This window comes from Pan paniscus, chromosome 17 (assembly GCF_029289425.2).
Source record: "Pan paniscus chromosome 17, NHGRI_mPanPan1-v2.0_pri, whole genome shotgun sequence".
NCBI lineage: Eukaryota > Metazoa > Chordata > Mammalia > Primates > Hominidae > Pan > Pan paniscus.
This window is the reverse complement of record NC_073266.2, coordinates 76,878,333-76,900,390: the sequence shown is the minus strand read 5'-3', so window position 1 is coordinate 76,900,390 and position 22,058 is coordinate 76,878,333. Positions and strand designations below refer to the sequence as shown.

Below are 22,058 nucleotides of genomic sequence, written 5' to 3'. Positions count from 1 at the left end.
GCTAGGAATGTATCAGTTTAATTTACATGTGCATGATTTTTTATACGTCAGCTTGAGGGCATAGTAGAGCCCTGACTCTCAGAACTTTGCAGTGACCCCTGCTCCCATGGCCCTATTTAATGGATAAATACAAATCCTTAGACGTAGGTGGTGAAAACAGTAGTGTTTAGAAGACTCTAACAGTTTACTTACATAAGAACATCCAAGTGCATGACTATTGCTAGCTCACATATTCATGTCTGGTCATATGTTAATCATTCTTTTTGATTGGGCCAATTTTTCTGATGATCTCTCCTAAAACAGTTAAGATCAAAATGTACTTACAAATTGGAAACATTAGCTTGTGGCTTAACAGCCTTAAGGTTGATGATCTTCCCATCAACTGGTTGTTTCTCTATTAATTTTCAGGGGTTATTGTTAGCAATTTAAAGAACTTTAGTAATTCCTTGAGTGCCAAGGCCAGGTTATTTTAAAATTTTGAGTCCTAGAATCTTAGATATGTAAGTCACTTCATAGTACATCAAGAATGATGTAGAATGCTTTGATTAAAGACATTTTTAAAAATGCTTTCTTTATTTTTAGAAAAATAATCCTGCTATAGTAATTATAGGCAACAATGGACAAATCCATTATGACCATCAAAAGTAAGTGTGTGTTTTTTACATTACTCTTGATTTCAGCTTCTTTTTGGAATCCTTATGAAATACATTGTTTCAAATCTGAACACCTTCCAAATGAAAAAAATACTGTTCTTTTTCTTGAGACATATTTTGTAACTTGGTAGAAAGGTTTTATTTTATTTGGTTCTGTTCTGAAGTTCTATCTGTGGACCATCTCAGATTCAAAGATGGTATGTGTTTTTAATTTAACCTCAAATTATTTAATAATAAACTTTTGAAAGTTTATAGACTGTTCCTGGCTCTCAGTGATGCCACTAATCATGCATTTTTATCTTCATTAAAAGAGATCTTTAAAAAATAAAGTTGAGCCTTGATTATTAAGGCTGATGATTAAGCAATTTATGCCATCTTATTTAACTTCAATATTGCGTTATTTAAAGACTCAGTGGTTTGCAGAGATTCTAAGTGTTCAGTACAGTCAACCCTCTGTATTTGTGGGTTCCGTATCTGGATTCAACCAACTGCAGATCACAAATAATACAAATTATTTTGTGTATGCAACAAGAATACAAATTTTAAAATACATTGTAACAACTATTTACAAAGCATTTACATCATATTAGGTGTGATAAGTAATCTAGAGATGATTTAAAGTATACAAGAGGATATGTGCACGTTATATGTAAATACTGTGCCATTTTATATAAGGGACTTCAGCATCTGAGGATTTTGGTATCCACAGGGGTCCTGGAACCAATGTCCTGTGGATGTTGAAGGATGACTGTATATTTATAATGTATATAAATTAGGTATGTACATTTTTTATTTTCATGTGTTTGTTGTGGAGGAAATAGCTTTTAACCAGTGAACTGTAAGAAAGGTGACTTATCCATGTGCCTGTTTACTGTTTTTCTGCCTTAGTGAGTTTCAGCCCTGGTAGTTCATCATAATTCCCTATGGAGCTATTTAAAATGGAGGTCCCTAGGCCACCTCCTTTTGATTCTGCTTCAGTTGATTTGGAGTGGAATCTACATGTTAAAAGCCCAGTGAGTGATTCATGTTCTGCCCTAGGGTAGAGATTCACTGCCTTAGTCTCATGCAGTCTCATGTAGTCTTTTGAGTAAATAACATAAAATATCTCAAGACTTTTTCATAACTTGATATTATTTTAATCTTCCTGAATTTTTAAATATTGAAAAGCTGAGTGTCTTGTTTGTTTTCCTTTCTCTTATACTATAGTGATGGTGCTAGTCAAGCTTTAGCAAGTTGCCAGAGGGACTTTCGTAATAAACCCTATCCTGTCAGAGCAAAGATTACCTATTACCAGAAAACATTGACAGTAAGTAACATTTATTTAGAGAGAATCAAATAAACAATGTTACAGTATCACTTTTCATTTTGAATTTTTGATAGAAATTAAATGCACTTAAATTTGGATATGCTTACATACTCTTTACAAGAGAACAGAGGTGGCTTCAAAGCTCAGTGTAAGTGGTCATCTGTTGTAAACCCCTGATGGTATGTTTCCATTTAGTCGGTAAATGTTTAAGCCCCCTACTGTATAGCACATGTGAGAGATATATATATCTATAGATAGATAGATAATCTCCAAGCCTTCAGGATACAAATATGAGTAAGACAGACAGACTTTCTCCCCAGAGAGCTTATAGCCTAACAGAGGACACACAAATGTAGCATTCCTATGCTGTGTGATAAATGCTGCGTTGCAGACATTATCAAGCGGTCCTGTGGTTAGAATCCTGTAACTGCCAGGTGGAGGTGGGGAAGGGCAGGAACATTTTCTCAGAGTTGAGCTGTGCCCTACAGGGAGATCAGGAAGTTCCTGGGAGTTGGGGGAAGAGGGTGTGTGTGTGTGCGAGTGAGTGGGTGTACTCCAAGCACAGAAAGCAGGCATAGGCCCTTGAGAGAGCTTGAAATATTTTGGAAAGGCATGTGGTTTGGTATGGCTGGGAGATAGAAGAGATCAGTGAGCAGTGAGGTTGAAAGGGCAGTAACAGGCCTTGCACAGCTTCCTGTAGTTTAACCCATAAGAAACGTTTAAAAATGTTTAAAGGGTTTTAAGCGGGAAGTGAAATTATCAGATTTGCAATTTAGAAAGATGACTTAGGTCCCAGTATTCTTAGTACTAGTTTTCTTGGGGTTAGGGGTGAACACAGTTGTTAAGTCAAGGAGAGTTCCTGAATATAGCCAATTGGACAGCTAATTGGTACTATTTACTAGCAAAGAAGCAGCACATTTGTTTGTGTTTTATCTGTTTGGGGGAGGAATGGGAAATCAGAGGGTTGGTAATTAGTTGTAGGTAAATTGAGGTTAGCATAATATATAGGTGGAGATATCTAACTGGCAGTTATGATAACTAAGATCACTATGCATTGTAAACTTTGCTTTTTAAAGATGCCATTAATACCTGGTTATATAATACTTAAAAGTAAAAAAAATAGTGTATGAATTTTTCTTTCACCTAAATCATGAGCTAGACTTACACTCCTGGGTCTAAATCTCTGAGAAAGTTAGTTCTGTGGAAAACTGTATTGGCTTAGTCTTAATTCCAAGCTAATTTAGAGACCTTAGAATAGAGCAAGTGTCCAATGTATTATGATTAGCTTGGGTTTGAATTCCACTATAATTATTCACCCTGTACAGTTTCATTAGAGTCATCAGTAAGTCTTGCTTACCTGCATGTAGCAAAGCCCAGACATCAAGCATGGTGGGTGCAGACTGTCCATGTGACCCAACACCGTGAGGCTGTGAGCCCTGGCAGCACTCCAAAACAATAGCCTTGCAAAATGTACTCCCCAAAAAGGGTTCCACAATTGATGAGATTGGGCACTACTCTGCATATTAGCACATTAAAGATTTCTTTATGAAGGATCCTTTATAAAGAAAGGATAAATAAACCTGTATTAAACCTCACATTTCCCAGACTGACTTAACTATGGAATTTTTTTTCACGTAATGTCTATGAGTGATCATGGAGCTAGTGTTTTCAGGTACACATTTTGAAGAGACTGGCTGGACACGTGACTGCTACTTACTGGTTTTCACCTCTCTGTACATCTGCTCAGTCTGGTAATAATTCCTTTTCTTTCTACTTGGTAAAGGCATACTTAGCTTTGAGCACACAAATTCAGATCCCTTTTCCATCACATTTCCTAAACAGCTCATAATGATCTGTCTCCCCTAAACTCTTAGAGTATTTTTTTTTCTCTAATGCTTATTTGGCCTTGAGATAGGTTGTACTGATTTGCTTATTAACTATATGTATATCTCTTCTTATCAATATGATTGTAAACTTCTCACAATAGGCATATCCTGTATTTCTCCTAGTTCCTAATATTGTGCCAATGTGAAGTACTCAAGAAGTATTTATTTTCATGAGTACTTGCACCCTATCTTGTCCCAGTTGTTTCCACATTGGAGGGAAAAACAAAGTAAGAGGAGGTTGAAAGCAATAAGTGCTGTTGGTGGGGGAAACACAGTCAAAGCAAGAGATCTTAAATATTGCAAGTGTAGTCTTTAACAATGGTTTGAAACCATAAGGTGAATAAGGAGGGTTATTGATGATCTCATAAAGAAGTAATAATCAGCGGACAGTTTGTACCTAGGCTTTCAGTTACAGTCCTTCCTAACATTCCTGCTAACTCACAGTACAATGAAATGTGTTATGTCCTTTAAAAAAAAATTGGGGCCAGGCGCGGTGGCTCACACATGTAATCCCAGCACTTTAGGAGGCCGAGGCGGGCGAATCACGAGGTCAGGAGATCAAGACCATCCTGGCCCACACGATGAAACCCCGCCTCTACTAAAAATACAAAAAAATTAGCCAGGTGTTGTGGCGGGAGCCTGTAGTCTCTGCTACTCGGGAGGCTGAGGCAGGAGAATGGCGTGAACCCTGGAGGCAGAGTTTGCAGTGAGCCGAGATCACACCACTGCACTCCAGCCTGGGCGACAGAGCGAGACCCTGTCTCAAAAAAAAAATAAATAAATAAAAATAATTGGAACTAGACAATGAAGACTCATGCTGGATTTTCAGTTTGTTAGAATTCAAGGAAAAAAATACTGAACAATTGGAGGATTTTAGTATTGTAATTTGAATGTAATAATCTACAGTCTTTTTAAGACTCAAAGGCAAATAACTTCCTGATTGTTGATTCTAATTTAAAAGGCTCTGTGGAGGAGGACCAGTTGTAAATGATGTAAAATGAAATAGGAATATTACTAATCACAGGAAACATATTAATATGAACCAAATGCTAAATGATCTTGTAAAATTAATTATTTTAAACTAATTTTTAGTTCACATGTTTCCATTCTACAGTATATAGAGAGTAACTCTTCATATTGACAGATTTTATTCTCTTGCTGAAAATTTGGACAGAATACCAGAACATTTTGCCTATGTGACTGAATCTTAAGTCTCTGACAAAATTTTGACTCTAGAAGTAATGACACAAGTTCCCTTACTCTGGTGCCATGGGCCTTCTCCTGCAACCACCCTGAACCTCAGTGACTGTTGTTTAGGGTGGGACTCGTGAGAGAATTATTAGAAATGAAATGTACTGAAGAGGCTGAACCACTGCTTGACTGGGATAATGAGAAAAGCATTCATGTGTCAGGTGGATTCCTGTGCTTGCCTAGGATTCTAAGATTCTGTTAAGAAATTTAGGGTCATTCCTTCAAATATACATTTTGCAAAGTAGAAACGTACATCTTTTTAGTTTTTTCCTTCTCTGCCTTGTCAGTATGACTTCTGTCACTTTTGTTCTCTGCTAACCTGTGACAGTCCAGATACCTCACTAATTTAATTAAGAGGAGCTCACTACTTGTTGAGACAATCTATTTAATTCTCAACCAGCTGCAGATAAAATTGTAAATTTAACCTCTTGGTTTTAGCTGTCACTGGGATCTGAGAACAAGTCTGATCCCTCTGCTGCATGAACCATTCCAAGGGAGTAATGATGACTCCCTAGGTCTTCTTGAGAGAAGGCGAACCATATTCCATTTTAGAAAGGTTTTCATAGAAAGTTATCAGATTTTTCTCTCTTTAAACTTTTGACACATAGCGGGGCAAAACTCATTTTTTTAAGTAAAATATATTGTATATTGACACCAAGTAGGAAACGTTATTTAAAATTACTCTTTATAATAATGAAACAAAACTGAATAGTAGTCATAAAATGGATCGATTGAAATTTATTTTCTAATGTCTTTTGCAAAAGCTATAGCTATGATATGTCTTTCTAGGTAATGATCAATAATGGCTTTACACCAGATAAAAATGATTATGAATTTTGTGCCAAAGTGGAAAATATGATTATCCCTGCACAAGGGCATTTTGGAATATCTGCTGCAACTGGAGGTCTTGCAGGTAAATCTTGCAGTCTGATGATATTAAAAGTTTGTGAGGTGTGTTTTATTGGGAATAGTATATTAGGGATATGTAGACTTGTTTATACTAATAACTTTTTAAGACTGTTTGGAACTTTCCCATCACCTCTTGTGCCAGTCTTTTGGTCTGTTGAGATTGCTAATTTTCTACTTACATTGTTCAGTAGGTGTACAGTTAACTGGGGCTGTATACAAGTGTGTCAATTACAGCATCAGTTTGGGTGCTATTTTATAGTGAAGGAGACATATTTAAAGTAGAGGCTATCAAAGTCAGCAGGCTTAAAGGCTGGAGATCAAACCACATGACAATTAACTAAAATAGCAGTCTTGGCTAGTCACATCCACAGAAAGGTAATTGCCAAGTGTTTTAGGATCCTGATCATTGTCACATCACATGTAAATGAATTTGGCAACCTAAGGAAAGGTTATTTGGTGACTAAACTTTAAACAAAACCATAGTTACCATTTTTTTCCACATAAGGTGATAAATTACCATTCAACGTCAATGACATTTTATGTTTATATGATACATTGTAGTTTTAAATATTTTCAAATACATGGATTGTTCCTGACAACCCAGAGAAGAAGGGAGGAAAGATCCTATTTTCCATATTTTTAGAAGAACTTGCCAAATTTTAGGTGAAATAAATTTCTGAAGATCGTATGGCCGATTGATGGTAAGCCCCAGGCAGGACTCGGCCTGGATTTCTGACTCCAGGTTCAGTGCCTTGTTACACAACACAGTTTCTTAAGTTACTTAGTCTACACTACAGTATTATAGTTTTCTTTTTAATCTGTCTACATCTCTAGATTCCGTAAAAACAGTACAAAGCATAAAGATTGCTGTACGATTGATATTAACTGCTCTTGATTGGTGGATGTGACTAGCCAGGATTGGTATTTTAGTTAAGGGTTAGGAAGTTTGATTTGCTGAGCTGGTGCTTTTAGCATAAACAGCTTGAATTTGATTTTTTGATATGATTTTAGGTAAGATAAAATTATTAATATCTTCCATGTGAGAGAAACAAATAAGAAAGTAAGACAAAAAGTGGTATGCACTCTAAGAAAGGTTCAGAGACATATAGGTACCCGGCAGTATGTGGAGACCAGGATTTTCTCTCATTTGTCTGGGACGTTGTCCATGAAGGAGATTTGTGGGAAACCATGGAGGATCTTGGTACCAGAATAAGGAGTTTGGACTTCTTTTGACCCTTCATTTGTTTGTCCATTTCTTATCAAACATTGATTAAACATCTATTATATGTTAAACACTGCTAAATATTCTGATTTAGGGTTTTAAAAAGTGAGTTTTGGATTATTTCTAATATAAATCTTTCAGGTGAATTTTGGTCTCTAAGCTCACAGAGTGCCATTGCCTTTACCAAATTAGTGCTAATTTTTGTCAATTCCCTCACTGGTTATTGTTATTTAAAGCAATAAATATTGATAAAATACATTTACAATGATAAAAGTAATCTCCTGTGGAACTTTTTCAGACTTTTTTTTTTTAATTTGTAGATGACCATGATGTCCTTTCTTTTCTGACTTTCCAGTTGACTGAACCTGGAAAAGAGCCGGTAATTTTACACATTTTTTCAAAAACTTTATCAGTTTAGTGGTTTTACCTTTTAGCTGAATGTTTCGGAAGACTAACTTAGGTTTGGATCTTGTTTTTGCCAGTTACTGCTATATGGTCTTGTGCAAGTCACTGAACCTCTGTAATGCTTCATTTCTTTTTTTTTTTTTGAGACGGAGTCTCGCTCTGTCTCCCAGGCTGGAGTGCAGTGGCGCGATATCAGCTCACTGCAAGCTCCGCCTCCCAGGTTCACACCTGTAGTTCCAGCTACTCGGGAGGCTGAGGCTGGAGAATCACTTGAACCTGGGAGCGAGAGGTTGCGGTAAGCTGAGATCAAGACACTGCACTTCTCCTGCCTCAGCCTCCTGAGTAGCTGGGACTACAGGCTTCTGCCACCACACCCGGCTAATTTTTTGTATTTTTTGCTAGAGACGGGGTTTCACCATGTTAGCCAGGATGGTCTCGATCTCCTGACCTTGTGATCCGCCTGCCTTGGCCTCCCAAAGTGCTGGGATTACAAGTGTGAGCCACCACGCTCGGCCACGCTTCATTTCTTAATTGCTAAAACAGAAATGTTTGTACTGGCCACCTCATGATATTGAAGGATTGAGACAGTGCACGTATAGCAAGTGCTCAGTAAATGGTAGTGGTTATTATTAGAGGCAAGAGTAGGCCGGGTGTGGTGGCTCATGCCTGTAATCCTAGCACTTTGGGAGGCCAAGGTGGGCAGATCACCTGAGGTCAGGAGTTTGAGACCAGCCTGACCAACATGGCAAAACCCCATCTCTACTAAAAATACAAAAAATAGCTGGGTGTGGTGGTGCACACCTATAGTTCCAGCTACTCAGGAGGCTGAGGCTGGAGAATCGCTTGAACCTGGGAGGGAGAGGTTGCAGTAAGCGGAGATCAAGACGCTGCACTTCAGCCTGGGCAACAGAGTAAGACTCCATCTCAAAAAAGAAAAAAGGGCCAGGCGCGGTGGTTCACGCCTGTAATCCTAGCACTTTGGGAGGCCGAGGCGGGTGGATTGCCTGAGCTAAAGGGTTCAAAACCAGCCTGGACAACACAGTGAAACTCCATCTCTACTAAAAAATACAAAAAAAATTAGCTGGGCGTGGCAGCAGGTGCCTGTTGTCCCAGCTACTCGGGAGGCTGAGGCAGGAGAATTGCTTGAACCTGGGAGGCAGAGGTTGCAGTGAGCCGAGATCACGCCACTGCACTCCAGCCTGGGTGACAGAGCGCGACTCTTGTCTCTAAAAAAAAAGAGTAATTTGCTATCGTTTAAGTAAAGAAGGAATACGTTTTTATGTTAACCTTTCCGCTAGTGGTAGAAGAGTTAAAATGAGAAAAATAACATGTATAGAGATATCTTAATGATTTTCTTATCTTTTTAATGATCTATTCCAAAACTCCAAAAAAAAGCCCACACCAGATAAAGAAATTTCGGAAAAGGAAAAAGAAAAGTATCAGGAGGAATTTGAGCACTTTCAACAAGAATTGGATAAAAAAAAAGAGGAATTCCAGAAGGGCCACCCCGACCTCCAAGGGCAGCCTGGTGAGTTGTTGCAAAGCTGACATGGGTGCCGCAGCAGGGCTTGAGGCTGTTGATCATGGACGCTTGAGTCTCTGTGTTGCCTAGCTCATCCCTGCTCTCTGAACAGGCACATTCCAAGTGATTTCTGGAAACAGTTTAGGAGCAAATCTTTAGTCTTTAAGAGTCAAGAGATTGGCATTTTTACCAGTGAGAATGTGGCTTAGTCATGTATGAAATAAAGAGTACCATGGTTATTTGGAGGAATGGGACCGCTAGAGTGAAAGCTCCATGAGGACAGGGATTTTGTTAATATTCATTGCTGTGACCACTAAGCCTAAAAATAAATCCAAAACAATGCTAACCTAGTAGTTCAGGTTCAGTAAATATTTTTTGACTGAAATCATCAAAAGTGTATGTTTTTGGTTTTAGTGACACATAATTACCTTATAGTGTGGAGATAATCCTTAAAATCTATCAAAACTGTTATGAAAGTAATGTGACATATCTGCTTCTCCTCCCCATACTACTCAATAGAATCCTGGACTGTATACTTGAAAATTATAAAATACTAGTCTAACCCAATGTTATTAAGAACTTGAGTGTGCTAATGTCAAAAATAAAACATTTTAAGGCCAAATTGAGGGAATTTATATTATCTGCTAGCTTTTTATCTGAATTGTTCCCAGTCAGCATAAGTGATCAAAGGTGTACTTAATAAAGGCTGTGGCTAGCATTTGAACTCTATGTAGTATGCAGTTCTCTTAATGATCAACAGTATGAGTCAGACTTAATGAATTTAAAAATGAAACATAAAGGTCATTCTTATTTTGAATTTGTCTTAAACATCATCACATAAAATTTGTGAGTATATCCTGAAGCTGACTTTAGTGTTTGAAAAGTATGGTTTAGTAAATTTTGACAAATGTGTATACCCATTTAACCATCACCCCGATCAGTACACGGAACATTTTTATCATCCCAGAAAGTTCCCTCATGCCTCCTTAAAGTCAACAACCTTCTCCACAGAGCCCATCACTATTCTTATTATCACTGTAGATTAGTTCTGCCTGTTCTTATAAGTAGAATCACACAGTGTAATAAAAGAGAAATATTTTTCCATTTTAATTTTATTTAACTTTTTATGTATTTAGGAAGAGTACAAGTGCAGATTTCTTATATGCTTGTGTCATATAGTGGTGAAGTCTGGGGTTTTAGTGTACTCTCACCCTAATGAACATGGTACTCAATGGGTAATTTTCAACCTTCATTCCCCTCCCACCTTTTGTAGTCTCCAGTGTCCGTTATTCCACTCCATTTGTCCATGTGTACCCATTGTTTAGCTTTTACTTATAAGTGAGAATGTATGGTATTTGACTTTCTAAGTCATTTCACTTGGGATAATCACTTCCAGTTCCATCCATGTTGCTGCAAAAGACATAATTTCATTCTTATTTTATGGCTGAGTAGTAGTCTATAGTATATACATACATATATATACACACACACGCCACATTTTCTTTATCAAGTTCTCTGTTGATGGGCATTTAGGTTGATTCCATATCTTTGCTATTGTAAATAGGGCTGCAATAAACATATAAGTGCAAGTATCTTTTTGATATAATGATTTCTTTCCCTTTGGGTAAACACCCAGTAGTGGGATTGCTGGATCAAACGGTAATTCTAATTTTAGTTCTTTGAGAATTCTCCATACTGTTTTCCATGAAGGTTGTACTAATTTACATTCCCACCAACAGCATATAAGCATTCCCTCTTCTCCACATCTTGACAACATCTGTTGTCTTTTGACTTTTTAATAATGGCCATTGTGACTTGTGTAAGATAGTATCTCATTGTGGTTTTAATTTGGATTTTTTTGATGATTAGTGATGTTGAGCATTTCTTCATTTATTTGTTGGCCACTTGCATGTCTTCTTTTGAAAAATGGCTGTTCATGCTCTTTGCCCAGTTTTTTAATGGGCTTTTTGTTTTTCTCTTGAGTTGTTTGAGTTCCTTGTAGATTCTGGATATTAGCCCTTCGTTGGATGCATAGTTTGCAAATATTTTTTCCCATTCTGTAGGTTAGATTATTGTGTTGATTGTTTCTTTTGCTGTGTAGAAGCTTTTTAGTTTAAGTCCCATTTGTCTATTTTTGTTTTTCTTGTGTTTGCCTTTGAGGACTTGGTCTAAGTTCTTTACCTAGGCCAATATGCAGAAGAGTCTTTCCTCAGTTTTCTTTTAGGATTTATATGGTTTCCTATGTTATGTTTAGGTCTTTAATCCATCTTGAGTTAATTTTTGCATACGGTGAGAAGTATGGGTCCACTTGCATTCTTCTATATATAGCTATTCAATTTTTTCAGCACCGTTTATTGAATAGGGTGTCCTTTCCCCAGTGTATATTTTTGTTGACTTTGTTGAGGATCAGTTGATTGTAGGTATGTGGGTTTATTTCTTGGTCCTCTGTTCTGTTCCATTGACTTATGTGTCTGTTTTTATACCAGTATTATGCTGGTTTGGTTACTTTAGCCTTGTAGTATAATTTGAAGTCAGGTAATGTGATGCCTCCAGATTTATTCCTTTTGCTTAGCATTGCTTTGGCTATTTGGGCTCCTTTTTTTTCCATATGAATTTTAGGATTTTTTTTTTCTAATTCTGTGAAAAATGACATTGGTAATTTGATTGGGAGTGTCTAGAACTAGTAGATAGTTTTGGGCAGTATGGTCATTTTAACAATATTGATTCTTCCAATTCATGAGCATGGGATACTTTTCCATTTGTTTGTGTCATCTACCATTTCTCTCATCGTTGTTTTGAAGTTCTCCTTATGGAGAGCTTTCCCCTTCTTGGTTAAATATATTTCTAGGTTTTTTTTTTTTTTTTAGCTGTTGTAAATGGAATTGCCTTCTAGATTTGGTCTGCTAGATCATTATCAGTATATGAAAATGCTACTGATTTCTGTACATTAATTTTTTATCTTGAAACATTACTGAATTCATTTATCAAATCTAAGAGTTTTTTGGTGGAGTCATTAGGATTTTTGAGATATAAGATCATATCATTAGCAAACAGGGATAATGTTACTTACTCATTTCCAGTTTGGATGCCTTTTATTTTTTTTCTCTTGCCTGATTGCTCTGGTGAAGACTTCTAGTATTATGTTATTACACATAAGAGTGATAAAAGTGGGCATCCTTGTCTTGTTCCAGTTCTTAAAGGGAATGTTTTCAACTTTTCCCTGTTAAGTGTGATGTTGGCTGTGGGTTTGTCATATGTGGCCTTTATTATGTTGAGGTGTGTTCATTGAGGATTTTTATCACGAAGGGATGATGAATTTTATTGAATGTCCTTTCTGAGTCTGTTGAAATGATCATGTGTTTTGTTCTTAATTCTGTTTATGTGGTGTATCATATATATGGATTTTTATATGTTGAACCCTCCTTGCATCCCTGGGATAAATCCCACCTTGATCGTGCTGTATTATCTTTTTGATGTGCTGTAGGATTCATTTTGCTGGTATTCTGTAGAGGATTTTTGCATCTTTGTTCATCAGGGATATGGGTCTGTAGTTTTCTATTTTTTTGTGTCCTTGTCTGGTTTTGGTATCAGGGTGATACCGCCCTCATAGGATGAGTTAGGGGGAATTCTCTCCTCAGTGTTTTGGAATAATTTCAGGAGAATTGGTTCTTCTTGATATGTTTGATAGAATTCAGCTATAAATCCATCTAGTCCCGGCTGTTGTTAAGAGATTTTTTTTTTTTACTACTGATTCAGTCTTGCTACTCATTATTGATCTGTTCAGGAGTTCTGTTTCTTCCTGTTTCAATCTCAGAAAGTTGTGTGTTTCCAGGAACTTACCCATTTCCTCTAGGTTTTCTAGTTTGTGAGCATATAGGTGTTCAAATAGTTTCTGACGATCTTTTGTGTATTTGTGGAATCTGTTGTAATGTCTCCTTCTACTTTTCTGATTGTTTATTTGGATCGTCTCTCTTCTTTTCTTGCCTAGTCTAGCTAGTGGTTTATCAATTTTGTTTATCTTTTCAAGGAAGCAACTTTTTGTTTTGTTGATCCTTTATTAATTTTTTTGGTCTCTATTTCATTTAGCTTTGCTCTTATGTTTGTTATTTCTTTTCTTTGCTAACTTTGGGTTTGGTTTGTTCTTGTTTTTCTAGTTTGCGGAGGAATAATGTTAGATTGTTTGCGATCTTTCCACTTTCTGATGTGGCATTTAATGCTGTAAACTGCCCTCTTCACACTGCTTTTTTCGGTTTTGGTTTGGTGTTTCCATTTTCATTCATTTCAAGAAATTTTTACATTTGTGTCTTAATTTCTTCATTGACAAAGTGAATGTTCAGGAGCATGCTGTTTAATTTCCATGTGTTTGTTTAGTTTCTTAAGTTCCTCTTAGTATTGATTTCTAGATTCATTCCATTGTGGTCTAAGACACTTGATATGATTCTGATTTTCAAAAATTTGCTAAGACTTATTTTGTGGCCTAATATGTAGTCCTGTGTCGGAGAGTCTTCTATGTGCTGGTGAAAAGAATGTATATTCCATAGTTATTGTAGAAAGTTCTGTAAATGTCTAAGTCCATTTGGTCTAAAGTCCAATTTAAGCCCAATGTTTCTTTGTTATTTTTCTGTCTCGATCTATCTAGTGTTGTGTGTGTGGTGTTAAATTCTCCCACTATTATTGTATTACTGTCTTTCTCTTTCTTTAGGTCTCGTAATAATTATTTTCTGAATTTTGATGCTCTAATGTTGGGTGCATATAAATTAGGATTGTTATATCCTCTTGGTGAATTGATCCCTTTATCATTATATAATAACCTTCTTTGTCTTTTCTTTTTTAAGTCTGTTTTATCTCATATAAGTACAGCTACTCCTCTCACTTTTGGTTTCCATTTGCTTGGACTATTACTTTCTGCCTCTTTACTTTCAGTCTATGTGTGTCTTTATGAATAATGTAAGTTTCTTGTAGGCAGTATATAGTTGTGCCATGTATTTTAATCCATTCTGCCAGTCTGTATCTTTTAGTGGAACATTTAATCCATCTGCATTCAAGATTAATATTGATATATGAGGCTTTGTTCTTGTCATATTGTTCATTATTTTCAAGTTGTCTTATAAATTCTTTGTTCCTTTCTTTTTTCCATCTTTGTCTTTGTCATTTGATGAAATTCTGTCATGTTGCCATTTGATTCTTACATCTTCCTCCCCTGTGTGATTGTTTTATAAGAACTTTTATTTTATATTTCTGTTTTTATCATGGTGAATATTGCCCTTTTGTTTCCATGTTTAAGACCACTTTGAGCATTTCCTGTCATGCTGGTCTGGTAATGGCGGATTTCCCCAGCATTTGCTTGTCTGGGAAAGGCTTTATTTCTTCTTCATTTGTGAAGCTGATTCTAGCAGGATATAAAATTCTTGGCTGACAGTTTTTTTTTTCTTTTATTAGCACTTTGAGAATGCCCATTCCTTTCTGGCCTGTAAAGCTTCTGCTGAAAAGTCTGCTGTTAATCTGATGGAATTTCCATTATAAGTGACTAAATACTTCTGTCTTGCTAATTTTAAAATTATTTCACATTGACTTTAGACATTCTGAATATAATATGCTGTAGTGAAATCCTTTTTGCAATATATTTTTCTGGGGATTGCTGGGCCTCCTGTATCTGGACATCTAACTCTTTTGCTAGACTTGGGAAGCTCTCATCAATTATTTTCTTAGTTTTTCTCCTTAGCCAGACAACAACTGCAGCCATATCAACTTGAACTCGGACTAAGGATAGGGCACAGCCCAGCATGAAACTCTCAAAATTGTGCCTTGTGCCTGGGACCAGGGAGAGCAGGGCCCTTCCTAGTCAGGTGTCATGAGCAAGAAGCTGTAAGGAGTGCAGTCTGCTCACATCTCAGTTTCACAAGAGTCCATTGCAGGGCAGCGGGTATTGTCCTAGATATGCATAGGAGAGCCTGTTTCCTGTCTCTCCGTGAGCAGGTGGTAGCTACAGCCTTGTCAGCCCAAACATACCCTGAGGGTGGGGCACAACCCTCCATTAAACTCTCAGTATTTCACCTTGGGTCTGGGACCAGAGAGGGTAGGGTCCCTCCCAGGCAAGCAGCATGGGCAAGAAGCTGTGGGGAGTGCTGTCTACTCATGTCTCAGTATCAGCAGCACCCTTCAGCAAGGCAGGAGGGACCTTCCTAGGGGTGCATGGGAGTGACCAGTGTCCCCCCTTCTCTCCTTGGAACATTGCAGCGACTGCAGCCATGTCTGTAGATCCCCAGTATCTAGGCTATCAACAGTGGTGCCCAACTGGAGCTGTTGTAGGCTCAAATGCCTGTGGGATTCCATGTGGTTTCCCTTTATGGAGCAACATCTCTGTGCAATATTTAGGCAGTTCCATATGTCCAGCCCACAGCCCTAGTGGGTCAGAGGTTTCTCCTGTAGCCAGGATCATAAAAGCCCATTTTGGACTGCAAGGCCCTGGGGTTTTCTCTCTTACTGTTTCCCATCTAGGAGCCCTTCTGGTGCTCAGTCAGCTCCTGGCTGGGCAAGCTGCCTCAAACTCTCTCCTTATTTTGGTGCTTCCCATTTCTTTCTCTGATGAATCCTAGCATTCTCTCCTAGGCAATCTATTTGAAATGCAAGTATCTACTTACTACTCTGGTTTTTCTCCGTGGAGGAGGTACATACTACCTGCATCTGGTTAGCCATTTTGATCCCTCCTGAGATTATCCAAGAAAAATTGTTTTTAAATAAAAAAATTTAAACCCAGTTTGTAATAAGTGTTCAATCACCTGAAATGGCAGAAAACAAATAATTTAATCATTATTGAATTAATTATCTGCATATTTTCTGTTTGGGAGATTGTACCACTGTGATGGTGATGTCCTAATTTTGCTGAATGTTGGCACTTTGGTCACTTACGTTATTTCAAAAACTACATATGTGTAGGTGACTCTGATCATTTTTATTTATTTCCTTTTCAGCGGAGGAAATATTTGAGAGTGTAGGAGATCGAGAGCTAAGACAAGTCTTTGAAGGACAGAATCGTATTCATCTTGAAATCAAGCAGCTGAACCGGCAGTTAGATATGATTCTTGATGAACAGAGAAGATATGTCTCTTCCTTAACAGAGGAAATCTCTAAAAGAGGAGCAGGAATGCCTGGGCAGCATGGGCAGGTGGGCTTGCAGAATATGCAGATGTGCCCCATTTACCCTTTGCTGGAAGGGAAGTAAAGAAGAAGGGCAACTGTACTATGTGCTCATAGAATGTGGATTATTCAGCTTGCTCGTCATTGTTTCTTCCTCCAGATTACTCAACAAGAACTGGATACTGTTGTGAAAACTCAGCATGAGATTCTGAGACAAGTAAATGAAATGAAGTAAGTATGGAAAAGTAGCGTCTGTGTGTTATGTGATTTTTTTATCCTAAATTTGTGACTTTAGGTGTGCAAGCACTGTATTGCAAGCTTTCTGCATGAGGGTAAGAATCCCGTTCTAGATTCATTTTACAAATAGGGGACCATAAATACAGCAACTTTTAATATTCAAAAACTGCAAACATGTCTAAAGTTTTTAATTGTTTAGAGCTGGAAAAGAAAAAATGTTTTGGCATCTTTTAAAGAGATTTGTCAGTTACTTGACAGAGCCAGGTGTGTTCTTATATTTATAAAATATAAAAAGAATATGAAATAATATATAACACTTTTATGAAAAGTACTAGAGGAATAAATATGTGTAGCATTGTAAGACTATAATACAAGCAGACCTGATGCAGGAAATTCTTTTTGATGGAATGAAACCATTTTGAACGTAATATGTGTGACTACCTCTTTTTCATTCCCATCTTTTACTCTCAGAGAGACTGGACAGAGTTGGAGCAGAGAGGAGATAATTGTGTCCTTAGAATGCTGAACAATAAATTTCTAATGAGAATGATTGACTTATGCAGATAATTAATAGCTTTCAATGCCTGGAGCAGAGATAACAAACCATAGTGTCATGTTTCCATAACCTAACATTTCAGAGCACTGTCCCAACCGATAGAACCCTTGACAAACAAGAATGTCAAGGTGAGTTCTTTAGGACTGGAGAATTAAACAAGGTTAGATCAAACAGAAGGTGATTATACCTGATGTCTAGAGATTAAAGGCACTTAACTTATAACTGCAAATTTATATTTCTTCAATTTTTCTCTTTGCATTTTAAAAAATCTTCATAATCTGAACTCATGATTGAAATATTTATGATGCTAGATGAATAGTTTAGCTCTTCAAATAGTTTAGTTAAATGAATAGAATCCTTTTAGAAATAGACTGGATCATATAACGCAACCTTTTTAAAAATCTTTTTATTTCGATCTAATTTTAGACCTCAGAAGCTACAGAAATAGTATGGGAAGTTTCTGTACATTCTTCACCCATCTTTCTCTAATTTACATAACCATGGTATAATTGTCAGAACCAGGAAATTAACATTGATACAATTCAATCAACTAAATTAATGACCTATTCAAAATTTATCAGTTTCTCCACCAAGGCCTATTCTATTCCAGGATCCCATCCACAATCGCACATTACATTTAGTTATTTTTTCTCTTTAGCCTTCTGCAGTCTGCAGTAGTTCATCTTCCCTTGTCTTTCATGACCTTGACATTTTCCAAGAGCATTAATCAGTTAATACCTTTTGATTTGGGTTTGGTTGGATGGAAGTTCCACATTTTGATAAGAAGATATTATATATTATAATATGTTATATAATATAATTATATATATTATTATATAAGATTGATAAGATATTACTGATGATGTTGGCCGTGATCACTCGGTTATGGTGGTTTCCTATTGCTATCTCTACTTTAAAGTTACTGTATTTCCCTTTGTGGTTAGTATTTTGGAGAAGGTACTTTGAGACTATGTAAGTATCCATTTCAAACTTCTGCTCATTCATTTTAGCATCCATTGATGTTTCTTGCCTGTAACAAGAAAGTGGTTTTTGCCAAATGCTGATTTTTTTTTTAATTTTTATTTTTATGTATTTATTTATTTATTTTTTTGAGATAGGGTCTAGCTCTGTTGCCCAGGCTGGAGTGCAGTAGTGCAATCACAGCTCTCTGCAGCCTCAACCTCCTGGGCTTAAATGATCTTCCCATCTCAGCCTCCTGAGTAGCTGGAACTACAGGTACATGCCACCACACCCAGCTAATTTTTCTATTTTTTTTGGTTGGGATTTTGCCATGTTGCCCAGGCTGATCTCAAACTCCTGGGCTCAAGCAGTCCTCCTGCCTCTGCCTCCCATAGTGTTGGGATTACAGGCGTGAGCCACCACGCCTGGCCCCGATGTTTATATTTCGAAATAATTCCCTCCATATTTGTTCATTGGAATTCTGCTGTCAGGACCAACTATCTTTTCTCTCCCATTTATTTAGTTAGTTATTTATTTAGATCAGTTCAGACTCATGGATACTTATTCCATAGGTTACAGTCCAACACTCTCCTTATTTATTTTGCTGCTCAGATTGTTTCAGGTATGGTCATTCTGAGCTCCTTCATGTTGACATCTTTGTTCTCTCAACAAGCCCTCATCTTTTTTTGAGCATTTTAAAAATTTATGGTACTGCTCTATCTTCTAGGGTCATCTTGTATTTTCTCTGCCCTCAGTGAGCCCTGGTTCCTTTTTCTTGAGAAAGGTATTTGAAAACCAACCTTTGGGCACTAGGTATGCTCATTACTACCGCGGTGCCGTTACCTCTAGGCCTCTTACTGGACAGAGCTAGGGAATATACGTATGTATACCAACCCATGCATGTACATGAGTCTGTAGTTCCGTGTCTGTCAACCTACTTTTGTGTTAAACCATAAGATTATGCAGATATTTTGGGTTCTGGCTGGACTGAACACTACAGAGTTAATTTTTAACTTTCCCCCTTGTCTTATTTGAAAATTCTTCCTCCAACAGGGAAAAACCTGGTTCTTATTATCTGTATCTATAACATATTTACTTATCGGTTTCACTTGAGTATGCATATAAGTACACACAAAGTGGTTTCAAATTGTTAACTCGTATCCCTGTGAGAAAGACATTTACTGACAAGTTTATGTAAAGTTCCTTTTATCTCTAGCTTTACAGTATCCAGCCCAGATACTCTTTTCCAGATAGTTTCTTAGTGTAGTTCTCTTTTTCCCTACTCTTTTCATTATGGCTGATATTACTCATTTAGGATCCAGCTAGATTCTTTGTTAATGTTTATATTCCTCCTATATCCTGGTTGATTTAAATTGTTTGTATTTTGGGTATATGAATACTATGGTTCTAAGGGGCAGAGCATGTGTATATCGCTTCTTCATCCTTGCTACCACTTTCCCATCCTCCCCTTCTTTCCAGCTGTTTCCCACCCATTCCCTCTTGGTAACCAATTCTGTTAGCTTCCGGTTTGTTCTTCCTATATTTCTTCTGCATATACGTATTTTCTTTTTCTTTTCTTTCTTTCTTTTTTTTTTTTTTTTTTTTTTTTTGAGATGGAGTTTTGCTCTTGTTGCCCAGGCTGGAGTACACTGGTGCAATCTTGGCTCACCGCAACCTCTGCCTCCTGGGTTCATGCGATTCTTCTGCCTCAGCCTCCCGCCTAGCTGGGATTACAGGCACCTGACACCATGCCTGGCTAATTTTGTATTTTTAGTAGAGATGGGGTTTCTCCATGTTGGCCAGGCTGGTCTCGAACTCCTGACCTCAGGTGATCCACCCGCCTTGGCCTCCTAATGTGCTGGGATTACAGGTGTTAGCCACTGCACCCAGCCCATATTTTCTGAAGTCCCTTTCTTTCTTATGTGACGGGTAGCATATTCTAGATACTCTTTTGTGCTTTGCATGTTTTAAATAACAGTAGTACTAGGACATCCAAAGATGTAACTAGTTGTCAGGACGTCCTAGCTGTCCAGTTGTATTATCCATAGAATCCCTTTCTTAGAGGAGTTAACAATCCTTGCAAACTCCCACTTACTGAGAATAAATGTCATGCATACAGTAAGTTAATATAAAAACTGAGCTCAAGTTTCTGAACTAGTCCTCTGGAACTTTTTCTTTAGGATTTAGCTTCAAAAAAAAAATGTAAAGAGATAGAAAATATTTGCCTTTAATGGAAAGGGTAGTTTGTTTCTTTGTGGATTTTTATATTCTTAAGGAATCAAAGAAATTTTTTTTAGCAGAAAGAGATCTTAGAAAGCATGTAGCTTTTCTGTAGCAGTTGATGCCTCTTCCCACTTCTCCATCTCAAAACTTCCCTTTCAAGATTTCTGATACACCATTCACTCCTGGTATTCTTTGGCCTCTGCTTCCATTTAGTTATCTTCACTTGCTCTCCTTCCATCATCCCTTAAAAGGTATTCTTTTCAAGGGTTCTGTCCAGCCCTCTTTTCACTTGACCTGTTTCCTAAACCAACTATGACCTCCTTCAACCACAATTCTATCCCCATAGGCTCCTCTTCATTTTTTGACACTCAGCTAAATGCATCTTTCTTTGTAGAGCTCTAGTCGTGCTTCTGTCACATTGCTTTCCTGCTAGACAATTCATCTCCACAGGGCAGATACTTCATTCTTCTTGCAAAGTTTATATCCCTAATATTCCCTGGCTCACAGCACTTATGAAATAAATGTTAGCAGAATGAACAGGCAAATGAATGAATGAATGAGTAGGAGCAAATTAAGTGACTCAATCTTTGGTATATTAAAAAGACATTTATACCTAAGCAAGTTCATGCTTCTGGGAAGCAGAATTTCTTAAATACAAATATGTGACAACGTATTAAAATTAAGAAATTTTAATCAACACATGACATTGATTCAAAAGCACTTGAGATATTTTGTAACTACTTTTAAGTCTTCACTGCTCATGTAACTCAAACATAATTTTTTAAATGTTATACTTAACATTCTGTCTGACATATAGTGTTATTTTTAAGTAATTTGAGTCTTTCTCTTTTTTTTTTTCTTTTGGTAAAGCTCTTACTTTTTAAACTACATTTGACTCCAGTGAAATAACTTATTTATTTATTCCTCCAAATTGAACCATAACTGTTGAATGCACTCGTAGGAAATCAGAATTGTGACCCCCGTCCTCAGGGTCACAAAGCCATTAGCCTCCTACTATATGCTGTATGAGTGAAATCATCTATATGTGCAGCTACAAAGCGGACAAGTCTGTGTGTGTGTGAGTGTGCCTATAGGAAATGATTGCGTTTGGCACTAGTCCTTTACTGTACAGCTGAACACCTAGAAAGATTTATTATAACTTCATTAAAAATATCATCCATTATATTCAATATCCACTTATACTATTGGTTTTAACACAGACTACCTAGTAGTATTTTCTACATGGTATTTTTAGATGACCTTTAGTAAAATATAAAGGCATAGTGTCGTTTTATAAATTATTTTCCAATTTTGACCACAACTCGATTTTTAAAAATACTTTACCTGTTTTTTTTTAAATGATGTAATATATTAGACTTGAAAAGTAAAAGTATTGGAGATCTGTGACTGAAAAAAAAAACTTTATAGTGATTTTATTGTATCAAGAGACTTTCTGTTTCAGAAATTCCATGAGTGAAACCGTCAGACTGGTCAGTGGAATGCAGCACCCTGGCTCTGCTGGAGGCGTCTATGAGACAACACAGCACTTCATTGACATCAAAGAGCACCTGCACATAGTAAAGAGGGACATAGATAACTTAGTGCAGCGAAATATGGTAACTTTGTTTCCTTTTCCTTTTATAATTATAATCTTTAGGAAAGGAAGAACTCATACTCTACTGCAAGTATTTTAACCCTTTAGTTAATGCTAATGCTTATTTTTAATGTTTAAGGTAGAATTGTCCCATTTATTGCAGATCTCCATGTGTCCTGGTTTTCTAGTTATTGAAG

General features: G+C 37.0%; 1 protein-coding gene across 1 annotated transcript in view; it reads left to right on the top strand.

Annotated features, from left to right (window-relative positions):
• LMAN1 (lectin, mannose binding 1) overlaps nt 1-22,058 on the top strand; it is a 31,434-nt gene that overhangs the window by 4,280 nt on the left and 5,096 nt on the right. Inside the window, exons 4-11 of the mRNA XM_003827259.7 lie at nt 583-644; nt 1,860-1,959; nt 5,886-6,009; nt 7,548-7,606; nt 9,028-9,160; nt 16,126-16,319; nt 16,452-16,522; nt 21,730-21,883. Of these exons, the coding sequence (XP_003827307.1) occupies nt 583-644; nt 1,860-1,959; nt 5,886-6,009; nt 7,548-7,606; nt 9,028-9,160; nt 16,126-16,319; nt 16,452-16,522; nt 21,730-21,883 (897 nt within the window). The remainder of the gene's footprint in view (nt 1-582; nt 645-1,859; nt 1,960-5,885; nt 6,010-7,547; nt 7,607-9,027; nt 9,161-16,125; nt 16,320-16,451; nt 16,523-21,729; nt 21,884-22,058) is intronic.